This window comes from Chiloscyllium plagiosum, unplaced genomic scaffold (assembly GCF_037043375.1).
Source record: "Chiloscyllium plagiosum isolate Xiang-an unplaced genomic scaffold, Cpla_swu_hap1 HiC_scaffold_10, whole genome shotgun sequence".
Taxonomy (NCBI): domain Eukaryota; kingdom Metazoa; phylum Chordata; class Chondrichthyes; order Orectolobiformes; family Hemiscylliidae; genus Chiloscyllium; species Chiloscyllium plagiosum.
The window spans coordinates 31,331,696-31,350,382 of NW_028270148.1; the positions used below are offsets into that span (position 1 = coordinate 31,331,696).

The 18,687-nt window shown below is 41.2% G+C and overlaps 1 protein-coding gene across 9 annotated transcripts in view; it reads right to left on the reverse strand.

Annotated features, from left to right (window-relative positions):
* The window catches only part of LOC122552711 (CAP-Gly domain-containing linker protein 4-like), a 433,681-nt gene that overhangs the window by 381,897 nt on the left and 33,097 nt on the right, over positions 1-18,687 (reverse strand). Inside the window, exon 1 of one of the 9 annotated variants that reach the window (XM_087991249.1) lies at positions 12,412-12,559. The exons of the other annotated variants lie outside the window; for them this stretch is intronic. Coding sequence (XP_087847375.1) covers positions 12,412-12,424 — 13 coding nt within the window. The 5' untranslated portion in view covers positions 12,425-12,559. Of the gene's footprint in view, positions 1-12,411; positions 12,560-18,687 lie in introns of those variants that run through there. 9 annotated transcript variants of the gene reach the window in all.

The following is an 18,687-nucleotide window of genomic DNA, read 5'->3' on the forward strand; positions in this document are numbered from 1 at the left end:
CTCAGGACCTCTCATATGTTTCAATCAAGTCACCTTTCATTCTTCTAAAGTTCAGAGAAATCTAGACTGAGCAACCTATCCTCATAAGACAACCTGCCCATCCCAGGTACTAGCCTAATAAACCTTCTCTGACCTGTTTCCAATACATTCACATCCTTCCATAAATAAGGAGACCAGTACTGATTGTACTCTAGAGTTGATCTCACTAATGACCTGTGGAACTGAAGTGTAACCTCCCTATTTTTGTGTTCAATTCTGCTCACAATAAACTATATTATCAGCTTTTCTAATTATTTGCTGTGTCTGCATGCTAGCCTTTTGCAATTCATTAAAAGAATTCGGCATATATAGAGTCATAGAGATGTACAGCATGCAAACAGACCTTTCGGTCCAACTTGCCCACGCTGACCAGATATCCCAACCCGACCTAGTCCCACCTGGCCCATATCCCTCCAAACCCTTCCTATTCATATACCCATCCAGATGCCTTTTAAATGTTACAATTGTACTAGCCTCACCACTTCCTCTGGCAACTCATTCCATACACGTACCACCCTCTGCATGAAAATGTTGCCCCTTAGGTCTCTTTCATATATTTCCCCTCTTGTCCTACACCTATGCCCTCTAGTTCTGAACTCCCCCACCCCAGGGAAAAGACTTTGTCCATTTATCCTATCCATGCACCTCATAATTTTGTAAACCTCTATAAGGTCACCCCTCAGCCTCCGACACTCGGGAAAACAGCCCCAGCCTGTCAGCCTCTCCCTGTAGCTCAAATCCTCCAACCTTGGCAACATCCTTGTAAGTCTTTTCTGAACCCTTTCAAGTTTCACAACATATTTCCGATAGGAAGACCAGAACTGAACGCAATATTCCAACAGTGGCTTAACCAACGTCCTGTACAGCCACAACATGACCTCCCAACTTCTGTACTCAATACTCTGACCAATAAAGGAAAGCATACCCAATGCCTTCTTCACTGTCCTATCTACCTGCGACTCCAATATCAGGGAGCTATGAACCTGCACTCCAAGGTCTCTTTGTTCAGCAACACTCCCTAGGACCTTACCATTAAGTTTATAAGTCCTGCTAAGATTTGCTTTCCCAAAATGCAGCATGTCACTTTTATCTAAATTAAACTCCATCTGCCACTTCTCAGCCCATTGGGCTCATCTGATCAAGATCCCGTTGTAATCTGAGGTAACCTTCTTCACTGTCCACTGCACCTCCAATTTTGGTGTCATCTGCAAACTTACTAACTAATCTCTTATGCTCACATCCAAATCATTTATATAAATGATGAAACTAGTGGACCAAGCACCGATCTTTGTGCCACTCCACTAGTCACAGGCCCCTAGTCTGAAACACAACCACCCTGTCTTCTGCCTTTGAGTCAGCTCTGTATCTAAATGGCTAGTTGTCCCTGTATTCCATGAGATGTAATCTTGCTCACCAGTCTCCCATGGGAGACCTTGTCGAATGCCTTACTGAAGCCCATATAGCTCACATCTACTGCTCTGCCCTCATCAATCCTCTTTGTTACTTCTTCAAATATGTGAGACATTATTTCCCATGCACAAAGCCATGTTGACTAAACCTAATCAGTCCTCGCCTCTCCAAATACATGCACATCCTGTCCCTCAGGATTCCCTCCAACAACTTGCCCACCACCGTCAGGCTCACCGGTCCATAGTTCCCTGGTTTGTCCTTACCACCTTTCTTAAATAGTGGCACCACATTAGCCAACCTCCAGTCTTCCGGCACCTCACCTGTGACTATCGATGATACAAATATCTCAGCAAGAGGCCCAGCAATCACTTCCCTCGCATCCCACAGAGTTCTAGGGAACACTTGATCAGGTCCTGGGGATTTATCCACTTTTATGCGTTTCAAGACATCCAGCACTTCCTCCTCTGTAATATGGACATTTTTCAACATGTCACCATCTATTTCCCTACAGTCTATATCTTCCATATCCTTTTCCACAGTAAATACTGATGCAAAATACTCATTTAGTATCTCCCCCATCTACTGCGGCTCCACACAGTCCGTCTTGCTGATCTTTGAGGGGTCCTATTCTCTCTAGTTACCCTTTTGTCCTGAATGTATTTGTAAAAATCCTTTGGATTCTCCTTAACTCTATTTGCCAAAGCTATCTCATGTCCCCTTTTGGCCCTCCAGATTTCCCTCATAAGTGTACTCCTACTGCCTTTATACTCTTCTAAGGATTCACTCGATCTATCCTGTCTACATCTAACATATGCTTCCTTCTTTTTTTTAATCAAAACCTCAATTTCTTTAGTCATCCAGCATTCCCTATACCTACCAGCCTTAACTTTCATCCTAATAGGAGTACACTTTCTCTGGACTCTCATTATCGCATTTCCTATTTTCCAGCTGTCCCTTTACCTGTGAACATCTGCCCCCCAATCAGCTTTCGAAAGTTCTTTCCTAATACCGTCAAAATTGGCCTTTCTTCAATTTAGAACTTCAACTTTTAGATCTGGTCTATCCTTTTCCATCACTATTTTAAATCTAATGGAATCATGGTCGCTGGCCCCAAAGTGCTCCCCCACTGACGCCTCAGTCACCTGCCTTGCCTTATTTCCCAAGAGTAGGTCAAGTTTTACAGTTTCTCTAGTAGGTCCATACTGAATCAAAAAAATTTCTTGTACATACTTAACAAATCCCTCTCCATCTAAACCCTTAACACTATGGCGGTTTGGAAAGTTAAAATCCCCTACCATAACCACCCTATTATTCTTACAGATAACTGAGATCTCCTTACAAATTTGCTTCTCAATTTCCCTCTGACTACTAGGGAGTCTATAATACAATCCCAATGAGGTGATCATCCCATTCTTATTTCTCAGTTCCATCCAAATAACGTCCCTGGATATATTTCCAGGAATATCTTCTCTCAGTACAGCTGTAACTCTATCCCTTGTCAAAATGCTACTCCCCCCTCCCTTTCTATCCTTCCTGTAGCATTTGTTTCCTGGAACATTAAGCTGCCAGTCCTGTCCATCCCTGAGTCATGTTTCTGTAATTGCAATGATATCCCAGTCCCATGCTCCTAACCATGCCCTGAGTTCATTGAAATAAATGCAGTTTAATTTATCAGTTCTACCTTGTTCTCTGCTTTGTCCCTGCCTGTCCTGACTGTTTGACTCACTTCTGTTCTCAACTGTATCAGTCTCAGATTGACCTCTTTCCTCACTATCTCCCTGGGTCCCAACATTCCCACCCCCACCACTCCATCGCACCCTCACCCCACCTTGCTAGTTTAAATCCTCCCAAGCAGCTCTAGCAAATCTCTAGCAAATCAAGTAATTAGTCCCCTTCCAATTTAGGTGCAATCCATCCTTATTGTACATGTCACTTCTACCCCAAAAGAGCTTTCAATGATCCAAAAATGTGAATCCTTCTCCCATACACCAGCTCCTCAGCCATGTATTCATCTGCTCTATCCTCCTATTCCTACCCTCACTAGCTCGCAGCACCAGGAGTAATCTAAATATTTGAAAGTAATTAATTTAGAGGGCTACAAAAATTGGGTTGAAGAAAAGGACTGGCTGGAATTCTTTCAGGAGCCAGTACAGACACAATGAACCAAATAGCCTCCTGTACTGGAAAAGTTCTATGATTCTACACACCAGGTCATCTAGATCCTTTTACAACTCTTGTGTTCTGCAAACTCTCACCATTTAGGTAGTACACCTTTTAGTCTTCATGAATAAATCTAAATCTTCTATAAACACACGCAATGGATACTAGAAACATGGGACAGAATTTATTGTAACTGACTCAGGTCCAACCCACCATCTAGAGAACGAGTGGAAACTTGCATTATTTATAAGGGTCCTCAATAACCAAATAAGTGCCCATCCGGCACTCCACTAGCCAAAATCAGCTTTCCCTGGGAATTTATATCCCAGGGTGGAAATCTCACTTACTGAGAGACATTGCAGCTCTCCCTTGCCAGTATTGCCACTGCGATTGTTAGACTCCTAGACTCAGGTAAATAAGGGTGGGCAAAGGGTCAGGGAGAACCGTCGTGCAAAGAGATAGGAAACAGTGGTAACTATAAGCTTCTCAAACCCTTTCCCAAAACAGCTTCCCTCAATCAGGCACTAATTGAAAGAGGCAGCCACACAGGCAAACACAGCTTTTGGAAGTCAAGTGTATCTTGTCAGTCGTAGGGAAACTATTGGAGAATATTCTGAAGGAGAGAATTAATATTTACTTGAGTAAGTACGGGTTAAGTAGGGACAGGCAGCATGGCTTTGTCCGACGATGGTCACGCCTAACGAATTTGTTAGAATTTTTCAAAATGTGATCAAGTCTGTGGATCAGGGAAATTTAGTTGATGTAGTTTATATGGATTTTAGCAAAGCTTTTGACAAGGTACCACATGAGACATTGATTAAGGGTTAAAGCACATGGAATTCAGGGAAACATGGTAAGATGGATCAGAAATTGGCTTAGTAATAGGACTCAAAGGGTAGTGGTAGAAGACTATTCGAGTGACTGGAGGCCAGTGTTCAGCAGTGTACCACAGGGATCAGTACTGGATCCCTTATTATGCGATATATACATAAACAATGTGGATGAAAATTTGGGGGGGGGTGTTAAGCAAGTCTGCAGACGACACCAAAATTGGTACAGTGGTTAACAGTGAAGAGAACGACTGTAAGTTGCAGGAAGATGTGGATGAGTTGGTCAGATGGACAGAGCAGTGGCTGATGGTATTTAACCCTGTTAAGTGCAAGTTGATCACTTTGGAAGAATATACAAGATGAGGGAGTGTTTAATGAATGGTAGGGCACTGCATAGCTCAGAGGAACAGAAGAATCTTGGGGTAATTATTCACAGAACCGTGAAGTTAGCAGAATACATGAATAGGATAGTTAAGAAGTCATTGGGGCACTTGCTTTTCTTAGTTGTCACATAGAGCACAAGAGCAAGGAGATAATGTTGGAGCTGTACAGAACATAGTTTTCCAGCTGTGGCTGAGCTAATGTGCAGTTCTGGTCATCTCACTACAGGAAGGATGTGATAGCACTACAGGCAGTACAGAAAAGGTTCAGTAGGATGTTTCCTGGGATGGAGCAATTGAGCTATAAGAAGAGACTAGATAGGCTCAGATTTCTTTTCTTTATCGCAGTGAAGGCTGAGGGAGGACATGATTGGGTGTGTAAGACTATGACAGGTTTGGACAGGGTAAGTAGAGAGCATCTATTCCGTTTGGTCAAGGGTCAATCACAAGGGGGCATAGTTTTAGGGTAAGGGCAGGAGATTCAGAGGGGATTTGAGAAAAACCTTTCTTCACTCAGCGGGTGGTGGAAATCTGGAAGGTAGTCGAGGCTGGAAATCTTACAACCTTTAATAAGTATTTGGAGAACCACTTAAATATCATAATATTCCCAGATATAGGACAAGTACAGGGAATTGGGATGAGTGTGCCTTTAGTGGTAGTTATTATGAGTGCAGACTCATGGGGCTAAAGAGCCTTTTCTGCATTGTATGACTCGATGACTCTATAAATGAGCAATTTCATACTTTCCCACATTATATTCCATTTGCCAGATCTTTGCTCATTCATTTGACCTATCTGTGCCCTCTGTAGTCTTCTTACATCCTCTTCAAAATTTACACGCCTACCCGTCTCTATTCATCAACACATTTGGCAACCATACTGTTGGTCCCTTCAAAAGTAATTTATACAAATTGTAAAATGCACTAATTTCAATAGCATACCACATGTTACTTTTTGCCACCAGTACAGCTTTCAGTAAAATACTGTACTATTAGCTCTATTAGTTTGCTGATGGAGTTTTCCACTTCTTCCATGCTGGAAAGGATGAACTCCAGGAATGAGAATTTTGTTTTGTATTTGAAATTTTTAAATAGTCAAGCAGCCCTTTGGGATCCTATCCAGCTGTTCATATGTACTTCTATGCCAGATGGGCAGTACTTTTGCTCAATGATTAGCACTGATGCCTCATAGCGCCAGGGACCCAGGTTCAATTCCAAACAGGGGCAACTGTCTGTGTGGAGTTTGCACATTCTCCCCGTGTCTGTGTGGGTTTCCTCTAGGTACTCTGGCTTCCTCCCATAGTCCAAAGATGTGCAGGTTAGGTGGATTGGTAATGCTAAGTTGTCCATAGTATCCAAAGATGTGCAGGCCGGGTGGATTAGCCATGTGAAATGCAGGGTTATAAGAATTGGTGAGGTGGGGTTGGGTCTGGTTGGGATGCTCTTCAGAGGGCAGATTTGGGTCAAATGGCTCGCTTCCACACTTGTAGGGATTCTATGACCAACTTAACTGTATGAACATTGCTAACATTTCAAAGGTGTGAAAAGGGTGAAATGCCCAACTGTGTCAGAACCAGAGAAATGAGACTTAAGAGGCTGCAGCTACAGATGAACAAGCAATGTCTGATGTGAGAAACCGAGATCAATGCTGAGAAAGGATCTACTCAAGACATTGCAGCTACCTGCAGATGAGTGAAAGCTGTGTTGGAGACAATGCTAGTGACTAAGGATACCAAATCCATCATCTCCTGAAGGCAAATCTGCAGCCATGTGGGTTGGGAGGCAGCGCTACGCCTGTGATACTGAAGTTCACAACAGCATTGAACTTCTTAACCACAGGCTCCACTCAAAACTTCAAATGGGAACAAGCAAAACATTCTTTGATCAGCAGCCAGCGAATGCTCTAGTGATTTCACCAATGCCCTTCACAAGAAAGCAGTCCAGTTCACCGTAGACCGAGACAGTCAAGGTACCTGAACTGTCAGAAATGCAGGCATCACTGGGATCCCTCAGATACAAGGGGCCATCAACTGCATGCATGTGTGGTGCTCAGAGTTTCATGGCTTCATCCAACCAAACAGAGCAAGGAATTTCGTTCTTTCAATTACCTACTCATTTGCAAACACAAACAAAAGCTCCTGAAGGTATGGTCCTACACAAGGAGCTGTCACGATGCTTACACCTGCACAACTCACAGGTCACAAGCATTCATTTCCAGAGTTGGCCCATGGGTGACAAGAGGTAGCGCTAAAAGGCATGGATAATGACCCCGTATGCTCCCCTCAGACTGTTACTGAACAGCACTACAATGAACAGAGAATCAGTCTTCCGAAGATGCACTTCCATTGCCTGGACCACTCAAAGAGGGCACTCCAGTTCTTGTTTGGCTGGATTTCCAGACTATACTAGCTCTAAGTTAGGATGCAACTGGGGAGCAAAGCAGATCTATGTTTGCCTGAGAATTTAGAAGGAGACAGCTCAATAACCTTTCTCCTTAGATTAAAGCCTGATTGAGGTGCTGACATAGCTAATGCCCGAGCAATACCAGAATAATGCAGAAAAAGCTGAGAGTACCTGATAGTGGTTAGATGTGAGGGCAAATGTTGCAAAGTATCAAATGTTTGATACTTTGTAGGATACTTTGACATTAATTTTAAGTTAATTTACTCTCTTATCACCAATAACGTGCTGACCAGTCACCTGACCAGAGCATCAGCATGGAGTTATGCAGGATTACATAGGACCGTGCTTACATGATTGAAACTCAGATGCAAGCAGTATTCATCTACTACAGAGAAGTAGAGGAGTGAAGTTATGCTGATTGACTTCTGAACCTAAACAACCAGCTTATGTTATTGCTTTCTTGAAGCTACGTTCCTTCCAGAGGACAGGAGAGAATGACAGCCTCAGCACTTTTTGCACTGCTCCATATGTTGCGCATGTGAGCGCATACAGTGGTCAGTGAGCCTCAAGAGATAGTCTGCAAGGAAACTATTACTGCTGAGAATTCTTAATAGATGGAAAGACACTACAGGACTGTGTTTAACGTGCTACATTTGTTTGAGAGGCAGGTTATGCAGAAGGTGGATACCCATGTCCCCAAAGTGACTACAATTATTATTAATCGTTCCTTTCCCAGAACAAAGTCTTGGAGCCACTTCAGCAGGTGAAGCTGAGTTTGAGGAAGCTTGCTCAAAGTTTTGTCAGCCTGCCTCAGACAACTTTACCAGTTGCCCTCTTGCTATTTTGCCTGGGGTTGCTGACATCTCCTGGGTGGTTGGGTTAATGAATAATTTTTGAGTGATGTTCCTGGGTTGCAGAAAGTAATGTGCTGGCCAGGTACTTTTTAAATATGACACTTAGAGCCCTGAAAATCTTGACCAGAGGGCAGTGATAGGGAAGAACGTCTTCCCTGTCCACACATAAAATGTGGTGTTTTCTTCACGCTTGAATGTGCAATGAGTTGAGAAGAACGACAGTGCAAGAAAGCCCGAACCGCCAGAACATTTATTTCAAGGAGAAATTGGATACAGCACTTGGGGTTGAAGGGACCAAAGCATATAGGGAGAAGCAGGAACAGGTTATCAAATTCGATGGCAGCCTCAATGATAATGAATGGTGGTACAAGCTGGAATATCCAAAAGACCTACTCCTGTTCCTATTTTCTACGTTTTTATGAAGAGAAATATCTCATACTTTACAACTACCTCCACACTTACATTTTTCTAGTGAAGAAATATACCAGGGAATATAAATAAGAAAAAAAAGGCAAATGGAGTATAATACAGGAAAATATATATTTGTCCACTGTGGAGGAAGAATAGAAAATCAGCCTACTATTTAAACGAAAAAGAGAATGCAAAATTCTGAGATAGAAAAAAATCATGATGCCCTGATAAATGAATCACAATGTATGTATGCAGGTACAAGTAGGAGAAAGTGAGGTCTGCAGATGCTGGAGATCAGAGATGGAAATGTGTTGCTGGAAAAGCACAGCAGGTCAGGCAGCATCTAGGGAACAGGAGAATCGACGTTTCGGGCATTAGCCCTTCTGCAGGTACAAGTAGACAGGCAAATTAAATATTGTCATTTATTGTAAGGAAAATAGTTTTTCTGCTAAGTTGTAAAGAGTACCGGTAAGACCATCGGTACTGAGTGTTGGTTTTATTATTGACAGGAAGGATGCTGAAAGGTATTTCAGCTCCTGGAAGAGATTAGAATTAGGGGACGCAGTTTCAAAATATAGAGTATTTCGTTTAACACAGAGATGTGGAAAAATTCTCAAATTGCAAGTCTTTAGATTCTCTTGCTCCGACAGTAGTGGAGCCATTAAATACTTTTAAAGCAGAAGTAGATAGATTCTTGTCTAAGAAAAGAGTCTAAGTTATCACGAGTGAGCAGGAATTTAGAGTTGAGTTGAAACCACAATCAGATCAGCCATGAGCTTATTGAATGACAGAGCACTCCTGCTATTAATTCATAAGTTTATATCCGTGCCCTCTACCATTTGTGGATGTAATAGTGTTTCACCATGTGTAGGTTCTATCTCAATATTAACCCTTAAATTACACTGTGTATCTTTAGCATTAATGTCTTCTTTATGTTCCTCCACTGACTGATCTATTGGCAGTTGCACTTTTCAATGATCAGAAAGGGAAAGGCACCATGATTGCAGTCTGGGAAGGTGGGGATAAAATAAAAGGTACATGCTTATACCATCTGCATCTTGTAAAATAAAAGAAACTGACAGATGTTGGGAGGGGGATAAGCAGAAGGATATTGTCTCCCACAATTTCATCTACTCTACTGATCACAGTCATTCATAGTAAGGGGCAGCTGATAATGCACAGTAACATATTATCCATAAGGGTTCGTGTATATAGGCATGTTTAAGCTCCTGCTGCCTCCAGTTGAATGCCATTTTGTCCGGCAAAAGAGGGAAGAATGTCACTGAACGTTTTGCAATCCTATTGTGTAATGTGGCTGTCATGGTGAAACAGTTGGCTGGATCTGCAAAGGAAAAATATGTGAAGCTTGCAGTAGTGCTAAGTGTGTGATAGAGCATTTAAATGTCAAGATTGATGCCTGATGGATGGAGGTTGTTAGCGAATGATTGCTTTGTGCAGTGTCTAAAGTTCATGGTTGGATATAGAATTTGAAAAAGCATTCACTTTGACTGCTTTTGGGCGAATTGAACTTCTTGCATCTCTCTATCCAGATTCTTGGGTTTTTTGGCAATGACTTCCACAGCTATTCACTTCTACTGTTTCCTGATCACAAGTCTGGTGGGTTTTTTAGGCTTTTCTTTCAGGACATCTCTCTTACTTATAACCTTCTCAACCAAAATCTCTGGTTATTTATGCAAAAATGTTGGAGACCACTTTTTTTCTCATGCTATGTCATTATTCAACATTTTACAGGTCAGATTTACTTCCTGTAAAATACCAACACTCTCCACAACTGCAAGGCTCCTCCCTTTTAAGAAGTGCAGGATAATTTTAACTAATAGAGTCAAAGAGTCATAGAGATGTACAGCATGGAAACAGACCCTTTGGCCAACCCGTCCATGCCGACCAGATATCCCAACCCAATCTAGTCCCACCTACCAGCACCTGGCCCATATCCCTCCAAACCCTTCCTATTCATATACCCATCCAAATGGCTCTTAAATGTTGCAATTGTACCAGCCTCCACCTCTTCCTCTGGCAGCTCATTCCATACGCGTACCACCCTCTGTGTGAAAATGTTGCCCCTTAGGTCTCTTTTATATCTTTCCCCTGTCACCCTAAACCTATGCCCTCTAGTTCTGGACTCCCCCACCCCAGGGAAAAGACTTTGTCTATTTATCCTATCCATGCACCTCATAGTTTTGTAAACCTCTATAAGGTCACCCCTCAGCCTCCGACGCTCCAGGGAAAACAGCCCCAGCCTGTCAGCCTCTCCCTGTAGCTCAGATCCTCCACCCCTGGCAACATCCTTGTAAATCTTTTCTGAACCCTTTCAAGTTCACAACATTGTTCCGACAGGAAGGAGACCAGAATTGAACACAATATTCCAACAGTGGCCTAACCAATGTCCTGTACAGCCGCAACATGACCTCCCAACTCCTGTACTCTGACCAATAAAGGAAAGCATACCAAATGCTTTCTTCACTATCCTACCTACCTCCAACTCCACTTTCAAGGAGCTATGAACCTGCACTCCAAGTCTCTTTGGTCAGCAACACTCCCTAGGACCTTACCATTAAGTGTATAAGTCCTGCTAAGATTTGCTTTCCCAAAATGCAGCACCTCGCATTTATGTGAATTAAACTCCATCTGCCACTTCTCAGCCCATTGGCCCATCTGGTCCAGATCCTGTTGTAATGAGGTAACCCTCTTCGCTGTCCACTACACCTCCAATTTTGGTGTCATCTGCAAACTTACTAACTGTACCTCTTAATGCTGGCCGTTCACAAAATTGGCCCCTCATTCAGGTGTTCAGCCATATAGGAAGGCTTTTAAAACAGCTGGCAGCAGTAAGTTGTTATGGTGCCTGTGTGACATCACGATCATATAGGATAATCATGCTTCACAATCCCAGAGTACATTCTTGAAGCCTGTTGAACTTAGTAGCATCAGCAATCCCCAACACCATGCTCCCTCCCCCAGAAAATACCAGAATAAATAAAACTAAAATGACATTGTACAATAATATATGATGTAATTTCATCAAGTTTCATCTTTAAGTGATTTTCTCAATAGCCTAAGTTTAGAGTTGATATATTTTGTCCAGAGCTGAACTTTTGAACCAGGAGCACACTTAATTTTTCAGAATTTCATTTGTGCACTTGATAATACTAATGATCAATGCAGCAGTAATAGAAACTTAATTGGAGAGATTCAAACATGGAGCAAAATTTGCATTATTTTATTCATTCATGGGATAAGAGCATCGCTGGCTAAGCTAACATTTATTGCCTGTCACAGAGGGCAGTTAAGAGTCAATCACATTGTTTTGGGTCTGGAGTCACACATAGGCTAGACCAGGTAAGGATGGCAGTTTCCCTTCCTAAAGGACAGGAGTGAACCAGATGGGTTTTCCGATGATCAACAATGGTTTCATGGTCATCATTAGACTCTTAATTCCAGTTTTTTATTGAATTCAAATTCCACCATTTGCTGTGATTCAGACTTGGTCCCTGGAGTATTACCTGGATCTGTGGATTAACTGTTCACTGTGCACGCACGCACACACATACTTACCAGAGTAGAACAGAAGACATTAATAGAACAGTTTAATATTAACTATCAACAGATATATTTTTACAAAATTCTCACCTTATAAATGATAACGAAACAAAATAATTGTGAACTCTTGGTTTACCTATTTATGTTCACTTGAATAGGTAACATATTTTTACTCATTCAACACCCTGTTTAACTCAATATAAGCAAGGATTTCAATGTTTTTCTTGAAATTTGTTGAAACACGAAGCAAAATTAACTTTTTATTCAGAATGCATTTTTTGGCAAGACTTAAACAGTTACTTATCAGTTTATTTTGAATTGCAGATAGCAACTGCAAACTGACAAATAAAGATGGAATACTTACCAGTTTGTATCATACTGAAAGAATTTTTAAAGCTGCAAAGTTGGAATAGTACTTGTTCACATTGGATTATTGATACAAGAAAGCAGTTTGGGGCAAAGAATGTTGATTTATCTATGCCGAAATCGCAATGAACTACTGACTGAAATCAGATTCAACCAGTACAACGATCACCACCATGGTGCTGCTGTGGAACATTCACGAGCTGAGAATCTTTAAATAGCCTGGCAGCTATTTCAGGTGCTGAAAATCCTTCCAAGTACTTAATGCGCTTGTAGATCATATGAACTTTTGAACACTATTCAAACTACTTTGATATCCAGTAGAATGTCAGAAACCGCTGCTGTATAATATTGTTCAATCTAAGCTTCATAACAGGTACAATCTTTAACCATTTTATGTCAGAAATGTTAAAAATAAACTGCATTGACTGTGAAGATCAATGAAGACAAATATGCAACTGAAATCTTGCATGACAGAGGTTTAATTTGCAGCAAAATCCTTCAGTTGATATAAATTTGAAAAATACATGTTCATTTTAAAGATTGACTGAATGCATACTTCACAAATGAAATATTAATCTTGCAAGAATCTGAAATAAAATCTCAATTGCAGCTCAAATATCGAACGCATTCCTTGAATAACCAAGAACAAGTTTTTTGTATAAATAAAATTAAATTTCTTCTGTTGTACAGTTCTGCTTAACATTTGACCATGAACTTCTATTTAAGCAGCTGCATTAAACTGCAATTGAAAGCTTAAATTTTTCATATAAAAAAATCAAATATCCTTCTGTAATAAAATTTTTAAAAAGTTGAATTGCAATGCTGCACATGTAGCCCGCAAAATCAATGTTTAGTTTTAGGTCAGGTAAGTGTCTGCATTCAGCCCTGTTCAAATACAAGGGGACAATAGATGGATTTGTCCTTCAAATCTCAGAAGTAACCAGCAAGATATAATCAAACCTGTCAAAAGGATACAGCAGTAATCATGGAGAATTTTAATCTATATTTAGACTTGTAACATCAGATGGGCAAAGGATTCTAGTTGAGCATATTATTATGTAATAATATCGGATTAATTAATTACCTTAGATGTACACAGCCCTGGGTAACAGCAATCATAATATGAATTCCATATTCAGTTTGAGGAAAACAAAAGTGGGTCAAAGATTAGTATCATAAAATAAACAAAGGGCAATGATGATGGGATGAAAGCCCTGATTGTGAATCTTTGGAACTCAATGCCATAAAGAAATGTGGGGGCAGGGCCTTGGTGTATATCTAAGGCTGAGACACATAGATTCTTGTTCAGTAAGGGAATCAAGGATTATGGGGAAAGGGCAGGAAAGTAAACATAAGAGTGACAATCAGCCATGATCCTATCAAATGGCGGAACTGGCTTTCAAGAGAGCTGCTGCCAGATACACAGATTGTACTGGTGGTATTGGCATTCACAAAACAATAGTGATGGAGTAGATCCAGTCCCCAGGAGGAAGATGGAGGAAGACTCCCTGGTGCAGAGAAAGGCGCAGGGCACCACTGGCTCCTAAAAAAATTTCTGAGAAGGAAATCCAGTGGAAAGTATTCATAATACATAGCCCGAATATAAAATTAGCGTGAATTTTGTAGGTATTTGCCCTATAGAAAACAAGTATGGAATTAATTAATGCTAAATTGCCCATAGCGTTAGGTGAAGGGGTAAATGTAGGGGAATGGGTCTGGGTGGGTTGCGATTTGGCGGGTCGGTGTGGACTTGTTGGGCCGAAGGGCCTGTTTCCACACTGTAAGTAATCTAATCTAAAGGGCGGCAAGGTGGTACAGTGGTTAGCACTGCTGCCTCACAACGCCAGAGACCCGGGTTCAATTCCCGCCTCAGGCAACTGTCGGTGTGGAGTTTGTACATTCTCCCTATGTCTGCGTGGGTGTGCTCCGGTTTCCCCCCACAGTCCAAAGATGTGCAGGTCAGGTGAATTGGCCGTGCTAAATTGCCCGTAGTGTTAGGTGAAAGGGTAAATGTAGGGGAATGGATCTGGGTGGGTTGCTCTTCAGAGGGTCGGTGTGGACTTGTTGGGCCGAAGGGCCTGTTTCCACACTGTAAATAATCTAATTGTGGAAAAAAGATGATAGCTGGATTGAGCAAATATTTTGCATTTGTCTTCACTGTAGAGAAATAAAGTCCCAGAGAAAACTGTAAGTCAAGAAATAGAAGGGAAGAAAGAGACCAAGAAAATTACATCATTAGGGAAGCAAATTTGGAATCGCAGGCTGACAAGTCCCCCACGCCCTGATGTACTTCATCACTGGGTTTTGTAAAGACTATCTTTTATATATTTCTTTATTTTTCATTGAGGGCTGAAAATGGGATAAGGCTTCTTATAAACCTAAGATGCACTTTACTGCATCTTAAGTGTTCCTCACACTACTGATTGTCCAAGCAGATGGGTTGTAGCAAGCGAATATGCACAAAGGGAAATTTGACCAGCGATATGTAGCTGATTGGTCTGTGAAACTAGTGACTAGTTGTTGATGTCAAAGGCTTCCTGTCTGCCAATAACTATGTAATTGGCTCCCGAGTAGTTGAACAGCATATGGGTGTGAATGTTCAGTCGGAAGTCATCAGACCTCAAGAAAGGAAGTTGCTGTCCTTTCCTTTGCAGTAAAAGACGCTTCAAGCCTGAAAAAAATCAGTTTATTTATCCTCATTAGATGCAGCAAGCTATATCTTTTAACCAATAAGTTAGAGACTTTATAGTGTAAACCAGTCACTCAATGTCTCCTGCAAGCAAGTGGAAGTACTGGAGAAGGAAGATCAAGGAGCAGCAAGTCCTGACAAGTCAAAAGGATCATCTCAGTGAGCCCCATCAACTGAGACCATTTATTGCCTTCTTAGTCATTCTCTCTACCCATAACACCCATTTCATATTGTGTCTATTTGTGTATGTAGGGAGTTGGGGGTTTATATGTTATAGGCTACTAGAAAAGGGATAGTGATACTCAAGGTGGTAAAAACAAGGACATAGATGTAGGCTCTATTCCTGATGAAGGGCTTTTGCCCGAAACGTCAATTTTCCTGCTCCTCAGATGCTACCTGACCTGCTCTGCTTTTCCAGCACCACTCTAATCTAGACTCAGATAGTGATACTCAAGGCCTCATCAACATGTACAGGCGAAAGCTGGAAGCCATTGACCAAAGATCGCTCATTCTGCCTTACAATGCGCTGGGAACTGAAAGTGTGCAACAGTTGCGACTGTACTCAGAGCTGGTAGATAAGTGACTCAAACTGTGAGGAAGGAGGTTAAGGGCCCACTGTTGTGAGGACTTTTAAAAAAGAACACTACACACTGACTACACACATTATACAGGACAAAGACCAGTAGGATCCTTAATCCTGCCCATTTTAATGCAGTGACTCCTTGTTTGCTGTGAACTCCCTTCCCCGATATTGCTGACCATCTCATTTACACCAACATATTAGGAGACATAAACCAGGCAGAGTATAGGGAATGTTGTGGGACAAGGATCCAAAGCCAAGTGTACACCTTGTTCACCATGCTTCCCCATGCTGTAATGGGCTCCCATTTAGAGCACCTTTGCTCGAAACATCGATTTTGCTGCCTGACTTGCTGTGCTTTTCCAGCACCACACTCTCGACTCCCAATATAGATATCAATCAATGGCACATCCTCTATTGACATGAATCATGCTGGTACAGTTGTGTTCAGAGAACCTCAAAACACACAGATGTAAAGGCAAAACAGTGAAATTTATAGATAGGAGAGAATTCATGTATCACCTGTGCAAGCAAAAACCAATTGTTGGGCAGAAATCAGTGATGAGCATGCACAGGTGTTCAGTACTATTGCTATAATGTTGCCAGAGCTCATTACCTTTGCAGTATCCAGTGCTTTCTGACATTTTTTCATATTACATGAATGAACTAAATCAGCTATAAATGGATACAAATGCTTCAGCCTTGTCTTAGGCACTAATGTGCTAGGCACTCTTATTGCTGAGAATGGGGATATTGTTGAGCTTACTCCTCTTGGTAGTTATTTAATTGCCCACCACTTCCTTACTGGAATTTGGCAGCACTGCAGAGCATAGGTCTGATCTGTTAATTGTGGGATTACTTAACCCTATCTATTACATGCTACGTACACTGTTTGCAATGCATACAAGTGGTCCTGGTTTGCAGCTTCACCGATTGACACCACATTTTTAGGTATCCTTGGTATTGCAAGCATGCCAACCTCCATTCTTCACTGAACCAGAGTCCACCATTTGGCTTGAGGATAATGGTAGAGTGGGAATATGCTGAGCCATGAAGAAATGCCATATGACACAATGGAAGGTATCAATGTGGAGATGCAACTTTAACTCAGCAAGGTCAGGGACAGATGCATGTGAGACAGATAAGACTGGTGAGAATAAAGTCAAGTAAGTCTTTACCGCTCGTTCTCTCACGAGTTGCGACAGATCTAGTCTAACAGCCACATCCCTTAGGATTCAATCAGTCTGATCAGTAATGGAGTTACCAAGCCACTTTGGCAATGGACTTTGAAGTTCCCTACAAAGAATAATTCTGTGCCCTTGCCACCCTCAATGTTTCCTTCAAGTGGTGTCCAACATGGAGAGGTATTAGCTGAGGAAGGGAGGTAGATCGATCAGCAGAAGATCTCCTTGCGGATGACGTAATGCTACAAGATTACATCAGGTCTGAAATCAATGTTAAGGATTCCCAGGGCAACTCCCTCCAGACTGTATGGCACCACTGCCCATGGGATAGGGGTGGTGGATATGGTGCTTGGATATTGTAAAGTGAGACTGTGAGAGTATGACAATGTCAGCCTTGAATAGTCTGTGGAAAGGCTCAGCCAATTTTGGCTCCAAAATGTTCGCTGTCACCAATGATATGCCAATAATTTTCAACTGCTCTTGCTCACCTCCAATCTTTTTCATCTATGGATATGTAATAAAAAAGCAAATTTTCAAAAAAATTACAAAATCAATACTTGACAATTTTTTACATCTATACTTTCATTAACTTTTTGTCATTTTGTGTATTTGCTAGTTTTTAATCAGTTTATTAAAATATTTTTGACATTTCTTACTTCTACTGTGCATGCTGTTGGGTGTCAGCAAACATAGCCTTTTGGCAAAAGTCCCCAGTGTAAGAACTTTATAGGGTGGACTGGACTGAGTTTGCAATTGTCGCTAGTCCAGTTTCATTCCTTTCTTTAGATTCTGTAGCAGTTTTGACATAAATTCCAAGCTCTTTCTGAACTAATCCTTGCTTTGCAGCAGCAGTCACATATAGATCAGACCAGCTAAGGAGAACAGATTTCACCAATGATTATGATGAGTTTTTTTTTAATTCAAAAGTCTAAAACTGCCATGGTGGATTCAAACCCCTGTCACCAGAACTTTAGCCTGGAACTCTGGATTACTAGGCCAGTAACATTACAAATACACCAAATACTTGTTATCCCCAGGAGAGTAAGGACTAAAGCCCTCTGATGTATAATAGAAAAATGCAGTCAGTGCTATGACAGAAGTACCCTATCTATTGCAGAAGTCAGCTCAATCTATTAAGACCTGTCAATGAAAGAAAAGAAAAGCATTTGGGGCCTACAAAATATGCGGACTGCACACAGCGAATGTGTGTACATGAGTGAGTATACTCTGCTGCCTCCCCTTATTAAGTTCACCTCCAGAACTAACCTTACATTATTCAAATGTTGCAGTTGTTCTGGAGTTATTCTAGAGTTGCTTACACCAAAAGTATTTGCAGTGACTTTTATGATCAGCAGTGGCAAAGTTTATATTCATTTCTTAACAAATCTATTGTTCCTTCCTCCTCTTAGTATTAAATTATGAAGTAAAACTCTTACCTCTAACTTTTAGAACTTCTAACTTCCTGTCTCAATAAATACAATTCCCTTAGATTACAATAAAATTATATTAATATCTTTACATGTTCAAGAGCAGATCAGTTCAAATCCATCTCGTGCTTTGATCTCATAGTTCATCATTCATTGCTTTCTGGCATAGCAACCCCATCAACAATAAAAGCACCTTGAATATAGAAACATTCATCTGTTGAGATCAGAGAGCATGGCTACATGACATAAATGAAATTTCATATGATACTTATAAACCGTGAAGGTGTGTTTATGTTGTTATGTGATCTGCTTGAGGCATTACTGCTTTGTAACACATTCCAGCTACCATTGTCTTTTTGTAAATAAATTCAGTGTATTTTGGAATGGTTCCATT